Source organism: Halictus rubicundus, chromosome 17 (genome assembly GCF_050948215.1).
Source record: "Halictus rubicundus isolate RS-2024b chromosome 17, iyHalRubi1_principal, whole genome shotgun sequence".
NCBI classification, from domain to species: domain Eukaryota; kingdom Metazoa; phylum Arthropoda; class Insecta; order Hymenoptera; family Halictidae; genus Halictus; species Halictus rubicundus.
Genome location: NC_135165.1, coordinates 640,110 through 660,319, shown reverse-complemented (window position 1 = coordinate 660,319; position 20,210 = coordinate 640,110). Strand labels below are relative to the sequence as shown.

Genomic DNA, 20,210 nt, shown 5'->3' with positions numbered 1-20,210 from the left:
CATTCTCCGAGAGCGGGAGGGACAACCCAACATTCATATACCATTATCAGAATTGAAAGAACAGAGCATTTGCATCAAGGCTGCGTTCGGCGTCATCGATCTGAATACAAAATTAGAGAAGCTCTGATTGCAAAAGCATGCGAATCGTGGGTAATTCTACAAGTACGAACGCATTTGGGAAATTTCGTCTTTAGTCGGGATCGCCGTCGTTTCGTCGGTGTTTTGTTCGATCTCGCATGTTTTCGAAGTTCGCCTAACGCCGTTCGGTCTCTCGCTTCATAATATCCCGCCGAGAACGGTTTTAATAGCAAACTCGCCCGGCTAGTAACGAGCCAAGTGGCCCGCCCTGACAACTCCGCCTCGCTTTACTCGCTTTACTCGCTTTACTCGCTTTACTCGCTTTGCTCGCTTTGCCCGCTAGCTGGATAGTTTCTGATCCCCATTGATTGCTTCCACGTTGTTCAACGCGGTCACCGGGTTTTCAGTGCCCGCGTCTTGTCCACGATCTCTGGAGAATAGTCTTTATCCCGCGACGTGAACAATACTGAACCGGTGCGAACCGATTGCTTGCGCAACGGAGAAACCGGAGGAGAAACACCTTGGAAGTGGTTCGCAATGACACCATCGACTGACCGATGGTGCGTTGACTGCGAGAATTTGGGGAAACCGAAATGATTGCCGGACTATTGTCTGCAGCATCGTCTGCAATAATTTGCAATCACAAGAGAAAACCACCGAACCGATAGAAAAAGAATCAGCGATCGGAGTACAGCGTATTATCCCGACGAAAGTTCGCGAATAACGCAGAATCCGCGAGTTCCATTACATCTCCGCAGAAATAAATTCCGCTCTGAAATGCGCCGAGCCCACCGGAACGACTAACCCCGTCGTTTCATGAAAGGATTACTGGCCCCTCTCCCCGCGTAATTCACATAATTAATTAAAAGTTAAACGAGACTTTTTAGCCTTCCTCGTTCGGTATTCGTTTTTAAATCATATTATAATAGATAAAACCGTGGACATCCGAGCGAACACAGAGTTCCCATTGACCAATTAACAGAAACGAAAGTCGGACAAAATTTTATTTAACTCATTAGAGGCTGCATTGGGGTCCGAGCACGAGCAACTCTCCATCGAAGCCTTAATGAACGCGTACCAGGCATAATTTGAATAATTGCCCGAACGATTACTGCAAGAGTCAGAAGGAAAATATTGATACTTGCTGTTAGCGCGCGTCTAATGCAGTCTAATTACGGTCGGCCGTCGAACACGATCCAGAGGTTTGCCGGATGATTTGCAGGATCGTTTGTCGCGGCGAGAATCGCTGGGCCGTATAAAGATCGTTTCTCGCGCGAGTTTGACGAGCAACGCGCCCGTAAAACCTCCGGTCCGGGGTCTCTGGCGTTTATGTTTGTCGCGCGAAGTCGACTTCCCGGTACCGAACACACGTTGTACATCCCTCTCGCGCGCGCTTCTTACCCCATAGACGACGACCCCACACACAGCCCCTCCCCCAATTTTCTCCGCCTTATTTCCGGTTGGTTTACGAGCAGCGAAACACCGAACGAGGAATCATTGAATCTCGAGTGGGGACCCTCGAGCGCGAGATTCGCGATCGCGAGCAGATTCCGTCGCCACTTTTCGCGCGTCGAGATTCGCCCAACCTAACCGAGAAGTGCGTCGATCTTCAACTATACTTCGACTTCGTTCCATCTCTTCGACAACAACCCAGCATCGAGTACTGCCACGAAAATGGCACCAAGTCTGAACGAACCCAATTTTATCATTAATCACGAGCATGTATCGTGCTCGATGCTCGGTCCCGCCGTGAATTATCGTGTGCTTCCGAAGAAAAATGAACGAACGGGTCACCACGGGCGGGTAATTGCGAGAGTGTTTCGTTTTGCGCCGCTCCGAAATCGTAGGAAAAGAAATAGAGCGAACTAGGCCGGGAACGGTAAACAAGACGATCATTATACGAGAAGGCTTGCCGCGCGCCGCGGCCATGCTCCATTTGGTAACACCGTTTCCGCACACAGCACGCGACAGTTGGCAGTATTTCAGCGATACCCGGAGACCAACAAACGGCTAATTAAATATTCCCGTGCGTGTGTTGACTTGGGCGTTACTCGTCTCGATAATTGCAACGGTAATTGCATTTCACAGAAGGCACACGTACAGGGGCTAGAGTCGAGCCGAACGGAGCGGAGCGGAGCAGAGCAGAGCAGAGCCGAGGCCAACGAGCCTCGAGCGGAGCGTGCGTGCTCGATAAATCGCGTCAAAGGCCGCCGCCGTCGATGTTCATGCCCTATTTGCCCCGGATTTATTTAAAAATCGCCGGTAGCCGGGAGCAAGAGAGACAACGCTCAAGATGGAACGAAAAGAGATAGCCGAACGCGATATAATCCGTGCCGCACAGAGTTTGATCCGATCCCCGGACCTGGCCCTTCCAATGTCACGGTTTCATTATTTCGCTTCCATCAATCTCTGCTAACCCAGAAACCCGATAGCCCGTATCTCCTCGCCGATCAAAGGATTATCGTCCGCGACACTGGATTACCCAACGCAAAGGGACGCCCACCAGCTCTTTCGTCCACCCCCGCAGCCAATTATAAGTGTTCCGATATAGCCCGGTGACATTTTTCAAAATTTAACTTATTCGCCGGAACGCGATCTCGGCTGACGTTTCCCCGAAACGGTAGATGCAATAAAAGAAAAAAAAATGTTACAGCACCATTTTGTCAGTCCTGGCACCGGAGATTTAATCTACGGAGAGAATCGTCCCGTGGAGATGATTAACATTTGATATCCCGGGATAAACATCCGTTTCCGGTTACGGGCCGCGCGTTACGTCGTCAGATTTCGAGAGATAAATACCGTTCTTAGCGCCCGGAGGGTGAAATTTTATGAACATAATATTTCCCGGATGATCGATGGCAGTTATAGGAACTGCAGCTCATTCGGCCGCCGTTTTCTTCCCTACCCTCTTTCTCCCCTTGTAGTACACAGGGATGGAGAGAGAGTGAGGGCAGCCGGGAATGGCTGGCTTGCGGACCGGCTCGAGCAGAAAACTTTTGTCTCTACGGCGCTCACCCCGATATTGGTTTCCTTGGAACGTTATTTACCCTTTCCTTCGCGCCCTCGCGCCGTCCTGCACCCTCTCTCTCAACCCCGTTGTTGCATGCCCCTGCAACCCCCCCTCTCTCTCTCTCTCTCTCTCTCTCTCACGCCTCGGTTGCTTTATTACGAGAACTCGATGCCTCGGCAAATGGACTTCCGGGGACCAGGGGAGACCGAGGATTTGTCGAGTGCCTCTGTTCACCGACGAAAGAAGCACCGTTCACACCAATAACACGGAAAACTTGTTCCGTGAAACACTCGTTCTGCGCCACAGTACACTCCTAAACGTTTGCACTGTCGATTGGAAATACCTGGAACGCGGTCCTTCACTTTTCATTCAAACTTTTCAGGATGTTATCTGTGAATATTTTCAACAGACGATAACTTTCTTCAGGTTGGACCAAACAAGTAATTCTACCTGAACAAATTCTTTTCACAGTGTCCTTCCGAATCAATCTGAAAAAGCTCGTAGATCCACAAAGCCCGCGAATACGTGTTTCTCAGGTTACTGAACGAAATCTCTTTTTTTTCCGAGGCAGGTTGCGCACAGAGGATCGATGAGCAAGAGCTCGCTCGTTGACAAGAGGAATCGGGAACGCGACTCGATTTGATTAAACGACGACAATTTGATTAATTTCGAGCGTCGGCTGAAAGACTCGAGAACCCGGCCGCAACCTTTATACATATTTCATACGGTCCAGAACGGAAAAACAAAGGCGCGGTTTCTGTTAAGAGGAGTAGCGGCTCCGCTTAATCCCCGAACTATTTACTGTCGCACGACGGCGGCTCGAAATTAATTCCACGATCGTTAATCACGCGGGATGACGTCTGCCGTGTGCCACCTAGGAATTGACTTCCGGCGACCTTACGACGACGCGACGCCAGGAATTCCTTTCGGGAGTTTCCTGGCTGATACTCTCTGGCACCTTCGTTCCTCTACGAAGCCCTTTTCGCAGCCCTTTCCTCTTTGGACCGGATCGACGGAGGACACGTATCCTTTTGCCTCGACGCGTCCTTCGGATTCCTGCGATTCGACTCCCCGAGACGAGTAACGAGCCAATGAAATTCCAATTATCCGCAGACAGTCTCGCAGATTGTCGCGGATCTTCGTTGATCCTTATTGATCCTCATCGAACGGGAATTTCAGTACCGTTCTTTCGCCCTTCGTTTTCAGGATGCGCGAGGGAAGAGTGGAAAATGCTCCCCAAAATTGCCAGTAACGCAATGTAACATCGAAATAAAAATATTCCGCGATGGACATCGATTACGTATTAATTTTCCCCGTAAAGAATTTTAGTACGTCGTAAAGCCGGCAGGAGAAATTCTAGGAAATATCGTAATAAAACTATCGATCCTGGAAAACTGTCAACGAAGAAGTTTTCTCTTTTCAGGAGCCTTCGTAATTTAATAGGACAGACGATCGTCGAGATCGGTTTCCGTGTAGAAAATAATGTAGGATATCTAGTGACCGATTTCTGTTTCGTTCCTTCATCGGAAGTCTCGGTGGCATAACAGAATGCCGGGATACACGGCTCTCGAGACGCGTGTTAACACAACCAGTGAAACCCACTCTCGTTTAATTAGACAGATTTTTAGTTTTCCACCGGCCTCGGCTAAAGGTAATTTTTTAACGAAATTCGCGTTACGTCCGTGCGTGATTAACAGAGATGGAAATTAGTCGGATTGCGCCTGACCGTTGTCGGATGTGTTCCGCGGCCAGTGGAATAGCACGGCTATGGCCAGCCACTCGAGACTCCGCAACGTCCGAGAAAACCAGCGCTGCTTCTGTCCTACATAATTTTGTTTCCCTCTATAGGGCTGTTGCGCCCGTCCTTTGGACCTGTTCACGCTTTGTAACGCACCGCTTTTCAAAGTATTGTTCTTTGTGCGTCGGCGCGTTGCCGCCGTTTAACGTGTTCAGCGAAAATTTCGGTTCTGATTCAGCTCTTTCTCTCTCTCTCTCTCTCTCTCTCTCTCTCTCTCTCTCTCTCTCTCTCTCTCTCTCTCTCTCTCTCTCTCTTCGAGCAGATCAATAATTGCCCCGATTTCCGAGACCGTCACGGTATAAAAGAAATTCGGAGATGATATTAAAAGTATTCTCCGGAAAATTATTAATGACGAAGCGCCGTCGAGAAGACTGTTTCGCGAGGATGATCCCCTTTGTAATAAATAAATAAGATCTAAGAAATGTTCCTGGGGCGGAAAATCTGCTATATCAGAGAAGACGATTCGAAGATCGAGTAATTCGAAAACGTGGGATGAAAGCGTTCCTCGGATTCGGGTCGCGGCGGTAGGTCGAGTTCAAAGGGAGTCACGTATCGGGTCAAGAAGGTTGCCGAGGTTCGCCGGCCAATTAATTAGTCATTTCTTTGACGAGGATCCACGGGCGTAATTCGAGGTGTTCCCTTTGCCGCGATACAAGTAGTAATAACGGTTTCCCGAGGAATCACGGAGACCCCCCACCCCCCAACCAGGGCGGAAACGTAAAAACGAGGTCGCCGACAAATGAAATAAAAGGTGAAGGACGCCAGGTTTGACCTTCCGCTCTCGCGAAATTGGAAACCATCGACGAGGGAACGGTTAAAATCGGAGCCACCCCCAACGGCGGGGGTGGCATGTAGATATTACTCCACCCCCTCGACATTCCCCCCGGCTACTTTCCGCGATCTCGTTTCGCTCGGCGAATTTCCTGTTAACGCTGTTAGCGCAGTTTTGCTCGCGAGTCGACATGCGCCGCGAATTATCAGCGAATATTCCGGAATAAACAAATTCGCGAACCGTTTTACAATGACCGGTGCACGATATTCGCAGAGAGTCCTTCAGCCGATATGACATTAATGTCTGTCGATATATGCGCTTTTCAATATTCGATTTACGAGTGCCGGAAACTTGTAAGCGGACCGCGGATATTTGTGCAAAATTTAAATTTTACACAGCTGTTGCAAGAGGTAAGATGCGCGTAGTCAAAAGTTGCGCGATGCTTTGATCACTGAGGAAACGAGAACACTCATTTTTCTCAGCAGCAACCATGACTTCGGATCGCGGATTAAAACTACAGAAGCGAGGCTGCTCGCGTCGGTTCGGCAGCTCCATTGTTAACGAAAATAGCACGCTGATCGCTCGCGTTCGGCAACGATCAGCCACCGGGCGTTTACTACGAAACGAGCATCAAAAGCAAACACACGATATCGGAATTTATTTTCGGTAATGAAATCTCGACGAATAATTAATTACGGCGACCAGCTCGGTAAATTAAACTGTTCCCGTAATATAATTGAACGGGACGCGACAGCTCTGTGTGTCGAGGCTCTCTCGGTGTAACACGGTATAGTATTCGGCGTCGCGCAGTCTGTTCTTCTAAAACGGTGTATCGTTTGACTAATGGCATTGCCGCGGGAAAATATGCGCATACGTTTCCGAGTTACGTCCGTCGCGCGCTTGCGTTCCCCGTTCCCCGTTCCCCGTTCCTCGTCGAGAGAAAAAGGAACGCAGGATTATTCGGATCGCGTGTAAAATGCTGCGCGACCGGTTGCGTATGCGCATACCCAAACCGGGGAACGAGATTATCGTTAACGAGGGAGAGACTGTCGTCGGTTCGACGCGTTATCGCGAAATTATGACCGCTTACGAATTAACGACGATTCCCCTCGAAATTTACACCCTCGGGTAATTCCGAGCAAACTGAAAACCAATCGTTATCGAACGGCGCGAGGCGATCTACGATCGGAAAATCTTCTCTAAAATAATGCGGAAACGAGCTTTACTGTGTCCAGAATCGCCATATTAGGTGAATCGACTCTAACCGAGGGTTACCGTTTGGTAACCCTCTCTCTTCCAGTACCTAATTAGTCACGTGACCCTGCAGTGACGGAAGCGTGGGAGACAAGTCTTAACCCGACGAGACTGCGATGCCACGTCGCGCAGGCATCTCGTCCCCTAATCTCCGAGAACAATGAACAGAAAAAGGGGTATGTAACGGATCTATCAGTTTCACGGATCCTCTGGTTTACCAGGCGACCGACATCAGATTCCTCGAGATCGATTCGACTCGGCAGAGAGGAGACGCAAGAATAGCGGCGAGCATTTGCTCGGGAGAGACCAAAGATTGTATGCTAGAGGCGATTTAGAAGTTCAAAGGCCATCAATCTCGTTGTTTGGGGCTTTTGTTCGCGATCGTCCGTGGATCGTTTCGATCTATATTCTTTCTCCGTAATCCCCGCTCTCTCTCTCTCTCTCTCTCTCTCTCGCGCGCGCGCGCTCGCTCTCTTTCTGTGTCAAAGAGCCTTATTTTCCCATTAACTCGCGAGAGCAGGAAAGAAGGAGAGAACGTTCCTCTCGCGGCCGAGGGTAGAAAGGGCCAGGAACGAAGAGCGACACACTAATTGCTCGTTCTTTGGGGGTTAATTGTCCGAGTCGAATGAATTCCTTCCGCCCCGGTATCCAACGCGGTCCCCCGTTCTTTTAAATGTCGCGGCCATACGAGATCACCATTGTTCCGGCGCTTAATGGAGGCAACAGCGGTCGGTTAGGTGCGCGCAAAGGGCTCGCGCTCCACATTCTCGCCTGAAACTACGCTTCTACCTTCGGGATGAACTCCGATCGAGGTCGAACCTCGTCCAGTTTGATATACTTATACACCGAGGCAAAAACGAACAGTATGCATTAAGCTTGCGTTACGCGTACAATTGTTAGCAACTTCGAGAATTAGATGTATAATTCTCGAAGCCGTCCATACGTCGACGTTCCGAAGGGGTTAATAAAGTTGGTCGATTATCTTCGGGCATTCCGATATCAACCCAGCGAAGGTCGAGGTCATCCTCTTTTCCACTCTGTATTAATGCCTTTGTCCATTTCAATTGTTCGCTACAACTCTCTAACTATGCGCAGTAAGTGCACGTAACATTACGTCGACGCGGGGCGTCGCTGCAACGCAAAACCGTGGTCGTTCGGTGCCAAAAAATGGAGGATCCGCGGACGCAACGAGCGGGAAGAACGGCTGCTCGAAGGCACTTCGAATTTATTCGAAAGCAACCTCGTTAGGGGCGCGGATCGCGAAGTAGGTCGCACGAAAACAGCGAGAACGTTTAGAACCGTCTCACCGTACGATTTAACGTCAATGAGCCACTTCTCGTTCCCCGTGGCCCCTTTCCACCTGGGGTTTCGCCTACTTTTTCTCAACGGTGCCTGCGCGATCTTCCCTCCCGACCCCTCCCGTGTCTTCTTCCTTTTTTTTTCACGAACGAGAGCCGCGACATTTAAGCCGGAACCGTGAACCACTCTGGAATCTTCGCCCCGTTTATTTTTTCGTCTCGAAGAAAGAGGGTCCCGCGATTTCTAGACGCGCTGACGCCTTCGAGTTCTGCGAGGTTTCGCGCGCCAACCACTCCGTCTCTTCAAGGGGTTGTAACACCACTCCGGTGAAATTTAAAATATCAACTAGGAAAATTATTCTCCTTGGACAAACGAACTTTTATTTTTCATCATGAACAAAACCTCGCAAAACTTCTAACCGATTCCCGGGACGACTTTCCGGGTTCCGAGGCGAGTTCCACGCGTGAAAATCGCGCGAGCTCCTCCCCTCCCCATCGAGCCGTCAGCCACTGACCTCGATGAATATTTATGGGCCTGGGTTGATTAATTAATCGCGGCTGGAAGATTGAATACATCGGAGGATACTATTTACGTGAGAGCTTGCGATCTGTTGAGCCGGCGGCGCTGTTTATAACACCGGGTTTCACCTGCTCGCGCGCGCGCGTATTCGTGGATCGCGCAGCGGGTTCAAGCAAGGTCCGGTTGTAAATTCTGCAGACGCGTTCAATTCCGTGGAAGGTGGTCCATGAATCCGTAAAACACAGTCGAACGTCTGGTTTTCGTTCGCGGGTCGGGTCGAGACCCGAATCGATGTTACGTCCCTACGGTTCCCAAAAGCTGATCGTTTACCCGATCCACGAGGGTGTAACCTAAACGTGCTGCTGCTGCCTCTATAGCATAGCGCGCGCGCTCACTACTCTGCCACTCGATCCCTTATCTTCTACAAGTTTCAATCACAATTTATCTTCGAGTGTTGCTACGTGTTCCTCGAACCGGTTCGACGCGACGGAAACGAGAACTCGATTTTTACAAAGCACCTGGGAAAATTTCGGATTGTCAACTGTTCATCAACGGTTAACAAATACTTTCTAGAAGCTGCGGGAAAACTCTCGACGAGATTGCCGATTTGATGCCGTTTCTAACAGAAACGGTTAGGTGGAGTTTCAAACAGGAAGAACAGAATACTTTCTAACGAATCGAACAGTCTATATTAAAAATTGATCGATAAACTCGTATTCGAATTATCCGAGTTTTTAAACCTGTTACAGGAAAGAATGCCGGTTTTCCGAACTCGATTACGAGCGTCGTATCGCCGGTCGAATTAGCGGGGCGCGTCGCGTCGATAAGCCCCGCGTCGATAAACCGTCGTTGTTGAATTAATAACTGATCCTAATTGAATTAATAATCCTGCCCGTCCCTCCACGGAAATTAGTAATAGTTGCTCGGTGGCTCGCGGCTAGCAAAATACGCTCGCCGAGTGCACATTCCCTCTCTTTCGGTCTTTCTCTCTCTCTCTCTACATATATACGCGTCCAGTTATTGGTTCCTGTTCAATTATTGGCTTCCTCTTCGGAACCGTTCGATCACAAATACCCGTCCCCGACGGAACCAGCCTCTTTTTTTTCGATCAAAGACACGGTCTCTCGCCCCGCGGACTATGCGAGAAACTCGAGACCGTTCGGTTCCGATCGAGCCGCGAAAACAATCCTCGTTCCCGGTTTTTAAACCGATTCGATCAATTACCACCGGCCACCGACATAAACGCGGTCCGCTGGAGATCATGGGATTTCAATGCCGACGTTGTGCGGCTGGACTCGTTCGATTCTTTAGGTATTAACTTTCTTTCCCGTATACCGACTTCAAAAAGTACTTTGTTCTCTTAATTGCTATAATTTTATATACTCCGAACACAGCTGTTTCTATTTATTTCCTGTCTTGACTTTATTAAAGTCTTTAGAAACGTCGAAGAATTTTTCTAGAGATAGAATTCCCTATAGATTCGAAGATTGAAGCTTCTCCTTGGCGGTGACAGTTTTTGTTGAATTTTGAATAAAAGGAAGCTTTCGAATTTATGATAAGTCGGGTCACGGAGAAAAGTTTTTGTAGCTGTGTACCGGAATAAAAACGAAGACTAAATTCTGATGCGAAGTCCGTACCGTACGGTATGTATTTTATAATGTTGTGAATTGTGAGCAGCAGTGCGCTCTTTTTTACTGAAAGCTCAATAAAACTTTCACCCTCGTCGATGCACGCGACAGCCATGTTTACGAATCGGCTGAGCCTTCCGAGGGAACGTCAACAAAAATGTCGTTCTATAGAGGTGACCCGTTTGCCTGGCCAGGGCCGCCGGTGAAAGAGAAACAGTGAATGTGCTCCTCGAAGAAGAAACGCTTTTCAAAGAGCTTTTTAAGGATCCCACGCACCGTGCGAATACCCTGCGACGAACAGTTCGCTGCGATACCGCTTCGTCTATACTCCGCAGTTGAACTCTCTTTCTTCTGACTGCGCGTTTTATATTATTCCTGTGCAGCGGCGTTCGCAAACTCGACAAACAGAACGAATAAAATCACAGCATTGCAACGTCATTTTTCGTAGAATGAATTTCCTTGGAAATTGATTTTTCTCTCGTACCGAGTGATCGCCCAAGAATTTGCGCAAATCCTACAAACACTCGGACCGACTGTACGTTTATTGTCACGGGTGTAATTAGTATCTGTTAGTAACGCTAATAAAATTTCAGTGAACGCGACTTTAACTAGATTAATTGGAAAACAAATTTCGAGGCTTAAAAGCACGATTGCGAAGAACATCCGGCAGTTTGACATAGTGCAAGCTTTACACTGTAAAAGAGAAGATTGTCGGACGATAAAGTCAACCTTGACAGCTTAAGATTAACATCGACAAGAAATATAACTAGGTACAACACTAATTTCTGGGCTATTTATTCAGCGTTGCCACAAACACCTAGTCATTTCGAGTCTTTATGTATTCTACTAAAGAGTGTCTTTAATTTCAGATTCTACATACTGAGGTATTTACCGTCTATTCATACGAAAGTTGAACGCTACCAGAAACGTATCCAGAATACGCGATACCCCGGTACACGACCTTTAAAACGAGGTGAAGGGAGGTATGAATAAATAACGCAAGCTCCCTTCTCTTTATCGAGACTAAAATAACACACCTTTGCCAAGAATATAAAAATTCTAACGAACAATATACATGCTACGAAAATGGTTGCAAGAGTTGGTCTAGGCAACGCTAATATAGTTAACCAACCTCCTTCACCGACAAGTTCAATGATCGACAACTTCCATTAACTATTAATACCGTTAATTAACCTCCTTCACCTACAAATTCCCCACCAAGGTACTACGATAATGAACCGTAATAATGTAATAATCCTCATCCTCAAAACACCGCAACATTATCGGTGATAATTTATCAGAATTTCACAGCTCTTCGCAAACTTTCTCCCAAAACCAAAAATCTTTCCTCTTTTATTCCAGAATTTGGAGAATCCTGTTCAATGCGCGAAAACAGCTGAGAAATCAGTGAAATGAATTGGTGCAATATCGATTCTGGCGCGACATAGGGCCGGAAAGGAAAGGGTTAAACCAGCCCAGACCTAAACACCGCATCGATACCGGTTAAAACTAACACCATAGACGGACTCACCGCTTCTGCCGGTTGGTGTTGGTGCGGACGTGGACCTCCCGGCAGGCTCCTGTATGGGGAAAACCAGGTCGCAGCACTCTCTCTCGGGGAACTCGCTGGCTCTCGTGTACCTGGAGCAGCAGGATAGCACGACGATCGCCGCGGCGACGCTGGTTAGCAGCGCGGACCGCGCTATCAGCGTCCCGACGACACGTGACATGACTCGTCCCATCAGATCATGACACACCGAAGAAGGCGGCGGCGGCCCGTTGTTCTTCAGACCACGGGCCCCGTCGATCCAGGACTCCGGTGGTGCCGGACGACGGCGACGGCGACGACGAATCCGCAGGACGAACCCGCGCGGCATCCTCTCGTCGTCCGTCTCATCGTAAGATGCCTCCTCCACCTTCGCTCCTAACCGACGAACCCGATGCACACTCGTGGCGGTTCTCACCACCGATTAGAATCTGCCGAAACCGGACGCACCACTTCGGGTCCGACCGGGACCCGACCGCCGGGTCACACAGCTGCTCTTCTCCCCAGTATAAAAACGAAACTGAACCAGGACCAATTCAGTCGAGGCGAACCTTCCAACAAACTCGGTCGAAGCTGACGAACCTCCTCTCTTTTTGTATACCTCGGATCGGAACACTCGCGGCGCGCACAGATTGGTTGACGGTGCGATTTCGCGTCGCGTCGCGTCGCGTCGCGTCGCGGCCCGGCACTTTTGTTACAATTCCCGCGGTCCGAGAGCCGTCATCGTTGCGTCAGTGTAACAGCGTGTAACAGAGTGTGTAACGGTGAATGAATTCAGTTGTCGTGTGTTTGTTTGTTTGTTCGGTGAAACGATGCGGCAAGAGCGAGTCGCGGATACTCGCGTGGTGCGGCGTCGCGACGTTGCGAAACACGGGCCGAAAACACACTGGACGCGCGCGTGCTCACCTTGGGAGCGTACTGTCGGGCCGAGACCGCGTCGCCCACGGTGTCCCGACGCCCAATGACGACTACGCCACACCGCGTTAGAACGACGGCCGCGCGCTCCAACACCCCCCCACGCCACCTCCACGAACAACCCCCGTTTTCTACCTGCGAGCGACCCCCTACCCCCGTCAACTTACACACGATAGTTTCTGCGCGAAAGTGTGCGCGTTCCCCGCGTTCCGAAGCCTCGAACGAGTGAGAGAGACAGAGAGGGTTGGATAGAGGGTGAAAAGGGTGGGAGGGACGAAGCATATATAGGTTTGTGTGTTCCTGCGCCTGCACCTGTACCGCTCTCTGTACCTGTGCGCCCGCGGAACTGTACCTGCTTCGTGTCCTTGCACGCGACGCTTCAACCGTGTGCGCAACCACCACCCTCTCAACCCTGCCTCCCACTACCACGCCTGCTGGCCTCGTAGACTAACTCCGAGTTCAGGTGCAACTGCTCGCAGGGAAACGTACACCTGCAACGACCATTCTCCTCGTCGAGGGCCGGCATCAGGGCGAACCTCATCGGATCTCTGTGTTTCGACGTGCAGCACCGCCGCTAGATCTTCCAGTCGATCTACGATATCCAGTGAACACGTGCTTCTTTCTACGTACCAGGTTTGTTTATTTTACTCGATCCTATTTATAACGTGAGCATGAGATTTCGAGTTTGTTTGGGTCAGTTTCTTTTGGTGGGATTATTCGCGGGGGGAAGGGGTACGTCGGGTGTTCACGTTAACCTTCCTGCTGCCAGTAATTAATACGTGAAATATACAAAAACTGCCAGAGCCGATTCAATGTTTACGTTCTCACAAAGGAATCGAATCGACCTTAGGCAGTTTTCGCATAACATCCGAGGGCCGACTGGGGTCGACTCGATGGCGGCAAAAAGGTTACGTCGATAGAGACCGCCTATTTAGATCATACGAGGCTGTGACCCTCGTCTCATCGGAGCCGTATTATATCCGTTGAATAGAGCTTAAGAATTCGCGAATAATCCCAACAACGATATTAACATAACAACAACGATTATAAGAACGTCGGTATCGTGGGAACGGAGAAGGTAGCCGAGGATCGCGCCTAACTGTCGGTTTCCTCGTGTTACGCTGGCCGACCAGCTGGCGTTCGTGTCTTCGCTCGTTCACGGTGTTCCCCCCGGTGTCCCTGATTTGCCTAATGCAACGTAACGCAGGATGTTACACGGTCTCCCCGTGCCAGGCTGCGACCAAGCATCCAAGCTAAGACGGCTCATTAGAAGATAAGCTTTCTGGGAAAGCGATCGTTCCGACGATCCGCGATCGCGTTTTACAACCTGGGAACGACAGGCCGGACGCGTGACCCGCCGGGCGACGAGGTTCGATTTTATTGGCCCCTTCCGCGAAAGAATATTCATATTCATGACACCGATCGGCGTGCACACGAACACCGACCGAGCTTGTCGGATACCGCCGCGCCGGCCACCAGTTTTACACCCGGGAAACCGCTACATTTTCCGCGAATTTTCTGCATTAGTCGGGGCCGCGCGGTTTTTCGAAATACATCGACCAGTTGTAGTAACTTTCGGACACTGATACCGTGTTTCAACGAGTTCTACGTGCTTTGCATGCGTTTCGTAAGAATGTCGGTGTTGGATAGAAATGATTACAAACTCAAAAGTTTGGGAAAAAATATTTTACAATAATCTCTGTCTGGGTTTGTTTCAGATGTTGAACCGTCTACTCTGACCGACTCGAAATCTCTTCTCATCAATAACGTATTCGTACAAAGCATCGAGCAACAAACTGGACACGCTACTCGTCTTCTCAAACTTGCCCGAAACTCTTTCACCAAATCCGCCAGAAATTCGAAAACCACGCTCCAACCGAATGGTCCACCTGAAATTTCCCATGAAACCCGTTCCCAGGCTCAATAATCCATTTTTGCGATATCTGGATCGGCATTAATGCGTCCGATACTCTCACGGACGGTGTAGCCTAGGCGCGCTCGTGGTTACAATTGCGCTCGTATGCATTGCGTGCATCTTATCCGTAAGTTCGGCTCGGGCCAATATTGGTGTCCGTAGTTATTGCGGGCTGGCTGTGTACGTGTCTTCCGGTCGGGCACGTATTTGGCCGTGCGTGCGTGCGCGCGTGGCGACGTTCCTCGGTGCATCTGTGTGTGTGTGTGTATTACAAGTCGTCGGTGTAACACGACGCTCGGCGTCGCGTCGCGTCGCACGGGTTCGTGGAACCGAGTAGGCACGATCGTATCCGACGGATTCCGAGCAGCCACCCTACCCCGCCAGCCCCCAGACAACCACCCCCTCGGCCCCCGTGAGGAAAAGGGGGTTGACCGAGCGGGCAGCCCACCAACGACCCTTGTTCCTCGTACGCGCGCCGTTCCTGACCTCGTTTCGCTCGGTTTGTCGAGGTCGGTTACGCGGAAATACCCGCCGGGCCCCGTCCGACGGGTACACCGGCCGACACGACACAACCCGGCGCAACTGTCTTAACCCTTAACCGTTTTGTCGCGTTACGGCTCGCGAGCGATCCCCTTGATCCCTCGAACACTCTCCGGAGGAACGCGGGCAGACAGTCGAACCGGTTCGCGAAACCGGAGACAAAGACAAAGACAGGGAAGAGAGAGAGAGAGAGAGAGATATCTTGTCCTCCGCCTTCTGTTTCCGTTTCTCTCGTTTCTGTCTCGGTTTCGATCTTGAGTGGCGAGCTTCGCAAACCGCTCCGGAGATTTCACCGCGATGGGATTCGCGGAGCGCGCGCGTGAACCCCGAGACCTCTCTAACGACGGATTCCGTGATGCCGCCGCGGAAATTCGGGTCGACGGAACTATGTTGAAATAATTGAACTCGAATGACCGGTGATGGGACGCGATCGATTATCGGGATTGCCGAGCGATCGTGGCGTGGTGTTCTTCAAGCGTTCTGGGGCACGAACTTGAAAGAATAAGGGTTCTTATCCCCCGAAACTGTACCACCAAATTTCAAAAACTGACGATTGTATCTGATTGAATATTGTTCGTGCTGCGATCAACGGAAAAACAAGCTTCTAAAACCATATTCCGGTCCCGAAGTTTGCAAAAAGCGATTCTTCCTAAGGAATAGGGTTTCGAGAACATATCCCATAAACGGCGTTTTCGAGTTTCGAAAATCGACAAAGTTATATCGATTTGAAATCTCCGCTGCAGACTCTGGTGGAACGGTGCCGAAAGTTTCGATCATGTGTTTCTGGAAATTCAATCTATTACAACTTTGTGAAAAAGAATCTTACGACAATCTATCGGGGCTCATTTCGAAGGGTCAATCTTCTGCTCTCGCCCGAGTTGCTTTTCTTCGAGGGGATGCTTCTGCGCTAAGCAACGTATAATTTTTTCCCGCAACACCGACGATCCAGCACCGAAAATTTGTATTCCGAATCTAGATCGGCCGCTCGCTGTTACAAAGAATGCAATTTCCTTCTGCCGGTCTTTTTGACCCCACTGATACGAGAAGTGTCTGCTGTCAAACGTAATCGCCGGGTGTCATGTTTCTCTCCCGCGAATTCCCACCTCTTGCGCTTCCCGTCCGCGTCGAAGAATAAAGGCGAGCAGAGTGACCCACTCTTTTGTTAAAGATAAATGATGATTTAGACTCGATGGAGCTCGGCGAGCGTCGTACACGTTAAAATACACGGTCGTCTGAGATTCCAGTTGAAACGACCCCTGATCCACCGAACAACATTCACCTGTCCTCGAAATATTCCCACGGCTAAAAATAAAGAGAGCAGAGGCGAACCGGTTAACAGAACAAAACGAAACGGTTGGTTGGGCTTCGGTTTTTCCTCGGCGAGCAATCTTGACTAAAAATCAATGAAAGCCCGTGTTGTGCATGGTTCGCCGTTTCGCTGCTCCGAGAGACCGTGCATCAATATTTCATTAATCCATCATCGTCACTCCGGCCGGCTGCAATTTTAACAAACACGAGCGCGTTTAGGTGCTCGGACTTACGGTCCTGTAAGAACCCCCGTGGACTAGCCTGAATAAATAATTAGGGGACGAAGTTGCATCCGCGAGCAGGACGACGCAACTTTCGATGCGCCCCGGTGTGCATCGCGTTGCAAGAACGCTCCGGACGATGGCGTTGCCTGCCCTGTTATCGACCGTGTAATCAAACATTATCAATTAGGAAGAGTGATTACCTGAATTCACGGGCGACGAACGATCGAGACGCGCCGCGTAACGCCAAGGCAAACACTATTATTAATTTCCGTCCGAGCATTACCGAAAATTCATTATTCCGATCCGACGCCGGCGAAAAACGCGCTACCCGATGGATAATACTCGCGGGGTCGAAACCGTTAACTGCATACCATCTAACAATTACATTTTTGCTGCTGAACCGACGTTATCGAGCGTTACCTTGGCGAAAGTAATTTTGCGGTCTTTCCGGACACCTCGCGGCAGTCTTACGCACTTATAACAAAACTGCATAGTTGAAGCAATCAATTGATATCTTTCATCTGTTAAAATTCGAACATTTCCTGAATAGACGAAAAGAAAGAGGGACGTGCTAGCAATAAGAAGGGCGAACAAAGCGACGAGTCGCGTCGCATACGTGGATGCAAACAGCAAACATAATCGTTCGGACGCAAGAGGCGGAAGCCTTAAACGAACTGGTTCCTTTCGACGTTCGTGTACGTGCGATATAAAAGGACGATAGAAAGAGGCAAGGCGATGAAAGGAGGCTGCACGCTTCAGCAAACAATTACTAGAATGCTAACGAGTCGGTCGGTTCGAGTAGTAAAGCAAAATTGCTGGTCCGACATAACCGGCGCGCCGGGAGTCGGTAAAACAAACCCTCCGCTGGTCAGACGGGCCGGGTGTACATTCGCCGCCGCCATCGCGCTGGTGGAAGTTGTACGACGTTCAAACGGGCTACGTCGGTTGTCGAGGAGCACCACCAGTCAGCACTTACGCGAACAATCAACCGAGGAAGTTTCTGCACGCCCCATTCTCCAGGATATACAAGCGAGATCCTCAAACTACCGGCGCTAATTAGGATCCGGAGAGAACGGATCGAGTCTACACAAACAATCGGGTCTCTATCGCGAGAACCTTTCTTTCTCGCTTGCCTACACAATTCTCTCCGACGGCCTTCTTTCGAAAAACTTGTAACAAACGGAAATTTCATTCTGAACGAAAGATTATCTAAGCAACAGACTCTGTCGACGACTTACAATGATACAAAACGAAACAAAATTCAACGGATCATCAATTCATGTTCGACCCAACGTGTTTTCATGGGGACGGGGCGGGTGGGGCGGAAAACGTTGCGAGAGGCGAAACAACCGCAAGGATGTTCTCAAAGACGGTGCAACCACGCCACCAGATTATTAGAATGAGTTAGTATCGCAAAACGGCTGCGGGAATTTGACCGCACTTTACCCGGAGGATTAAACCAAAAGGATGACGATAACACATAATATTTACGTCATTAAATGAATGTCTGACGTCTCACTGTGATAAAAAAACTTTTGTTTTTGCATGTAAAATATACTATTAATGTCATATGTACGAGACAAAATGATGAGAAAAGGAAAGAAAAAAAAGGCAGTATGTAGCTGTTTTTCGGAAATGCACAATATGGGTTCTCTGTACAGAAGCTGAAATATATCTAATTGTACACAGCCGTGTATCGGACCCGATCGTCCATAGAAATTATAGAAGTGCACAGAAGGGCACAGAAGTGCATCAACAGTGCCCCAGCATTTCATCGGTGGGAAATGAACCGAGAAATATCTCGGGTGGGGTGGGGGTGTCTCTCTTCGGGAATCGAACCCGGGACAATCCCAATGGTAATCATAACGCTTAGCGCGCACGGCTACTGACTGCCCGAATGAAACACACCGAATCAGTCGTTCATATCCTATCCCTCGGTTTGTTTACCTAACTTTTCGAGCCCGACTGAAGGCTCTACTGTTTCAACGAACCTCTGAAACATAAGAAAGATTATCTAAGCAACAGACTCTATCGACGACTTACAATGATACAAAACAACAATTTTTTAAGCGGCGTACGGTTTGCGCTGCAAGGCGATGATAATCACGGATCATCAATTCATGTTCGATCGAACGTGTTTTCATGGGGGCCGGGAAGAGACGGGGTGGGTGGGGCGGAAAACGTTGCGAGAGGCGAAACAATCGCAAGGATGTTCTCAAAGACGGTGGCCGCCAGATTACTAAAATGAGTTATTATCGCAGAACAGCTGCGGGAATTTGACCGCACTTTAACCAGAGGATTAAACCAGAAGGATGACGATAACACATAATATTTACGTCAATAAATGAATGTATGATGTCTCACTGTGGTAAAAAACTTTTGTTATTGTATGTAAAATATACTATTAATGTCATATGTACGAGACAAAATGATGAGAAAAAGAAAGAAAAAAAGGCAGTATGCGCTATGCTTGTGTGCAGAATCTTCAAATAAATCTAATTTTACACAGCCGTGTATCGGACCGATCGTCCGTAGAAAACACAGTGCCCCGGAATTTCATCCGTGGGAAAATCTCGGATGGGGTGTCGTCGGGAATCGAACCCGGGACAATCCCAATAGTAATCGTAACACTTAGCGCGCACAGCTACTAACTGCCCGAATGAAAGACACCGAATCAGTCGTTCATATCCTATCCCTCGGTTTGTTTACCTAACTTTTCGAGCCCGACTGAAGGCTCTACTGTTTCAACGAACCTCTGAAACATAAGAAAGATTATCTAAGCAACAGACTCTATCGACGACTTACAATGATACAAAACAACAATTTTTTAAGCGGCGTACGGTTTGCGCTGCAAGGCGATGATAATCACGGATCATCAATTCATGTTCGATCGAACGTGTTCTCATGGGGGCCGGGAGGAGACGGGGTGGGTAGGGCGGAAAACGTTGCGAGAGGCGAAACAACCGCAAGGATGTTCTCAAAGACGGTGGCCGTCAGATTACTAAAATGAGTTATTATCGCAGAACGGCAGCGGGAATTTGACCGCATATTACCCGGGGGATTAAACCGGAAGGATGTCGATAACACATAATATTTACGTCATTAAATGAATGTAGGATGTCTCACTGTGACAAAAAACTTTTGTTTTTGCATGTAAAATATACTATTAATCATATCATAAGTACGAGATAAAATGACGAGAAAAAGAAACAAAAAGAGGCATCTCGCGGTCTTAGAACCATCCATGGGTATGCACCTATATATATTATATATCTATATAAAGGTGCAGAGTTTTCGGATATGAATCTTAATTAATAGGTGCAGAAGCTCAAGTAAACATAATTGTACCAGTACTGGGGAATTGTACGACAGAAAGCCGTAAAACTTTCCGCCTGACTGTTTAA

At 49.1% G+C, this 20,210-nt stretch overlaps 1 protein-coding gene across 3 annotated transcripts in view; it reads right to left on the bottom strand.

The window, feature by feature from the left end:
- The window catches only part of LOC143362444 (glycine receptor subunit alpha-2-like), a 307,384-nt gene extending 294,847 nt beyond the window's left edge, over positions 1 to 12,537 (bottom strand). For 2 of the 3 annotated variants that reach the window (XM_076802622.1, XM_076802621.1), the window contains exon 1: positions 11,890 to 12,537. In XM_076802622.1, the coding sequence (XP_076658737.1) occupies positions 11,890 to 12,235 (346 nt within the window). In that variant the 5' untranslated portion in view covers positions 12,236 to 12,537. The remainder of the gene's footprint in view (positions 1 to 11,889) is intronic. The other variant, XM_076802623.1, reaches the window with a different exon arrangement.
- Between the last annotated feature and the right edge of the window lie 7,673 nt (positions 12,538 to 20,210).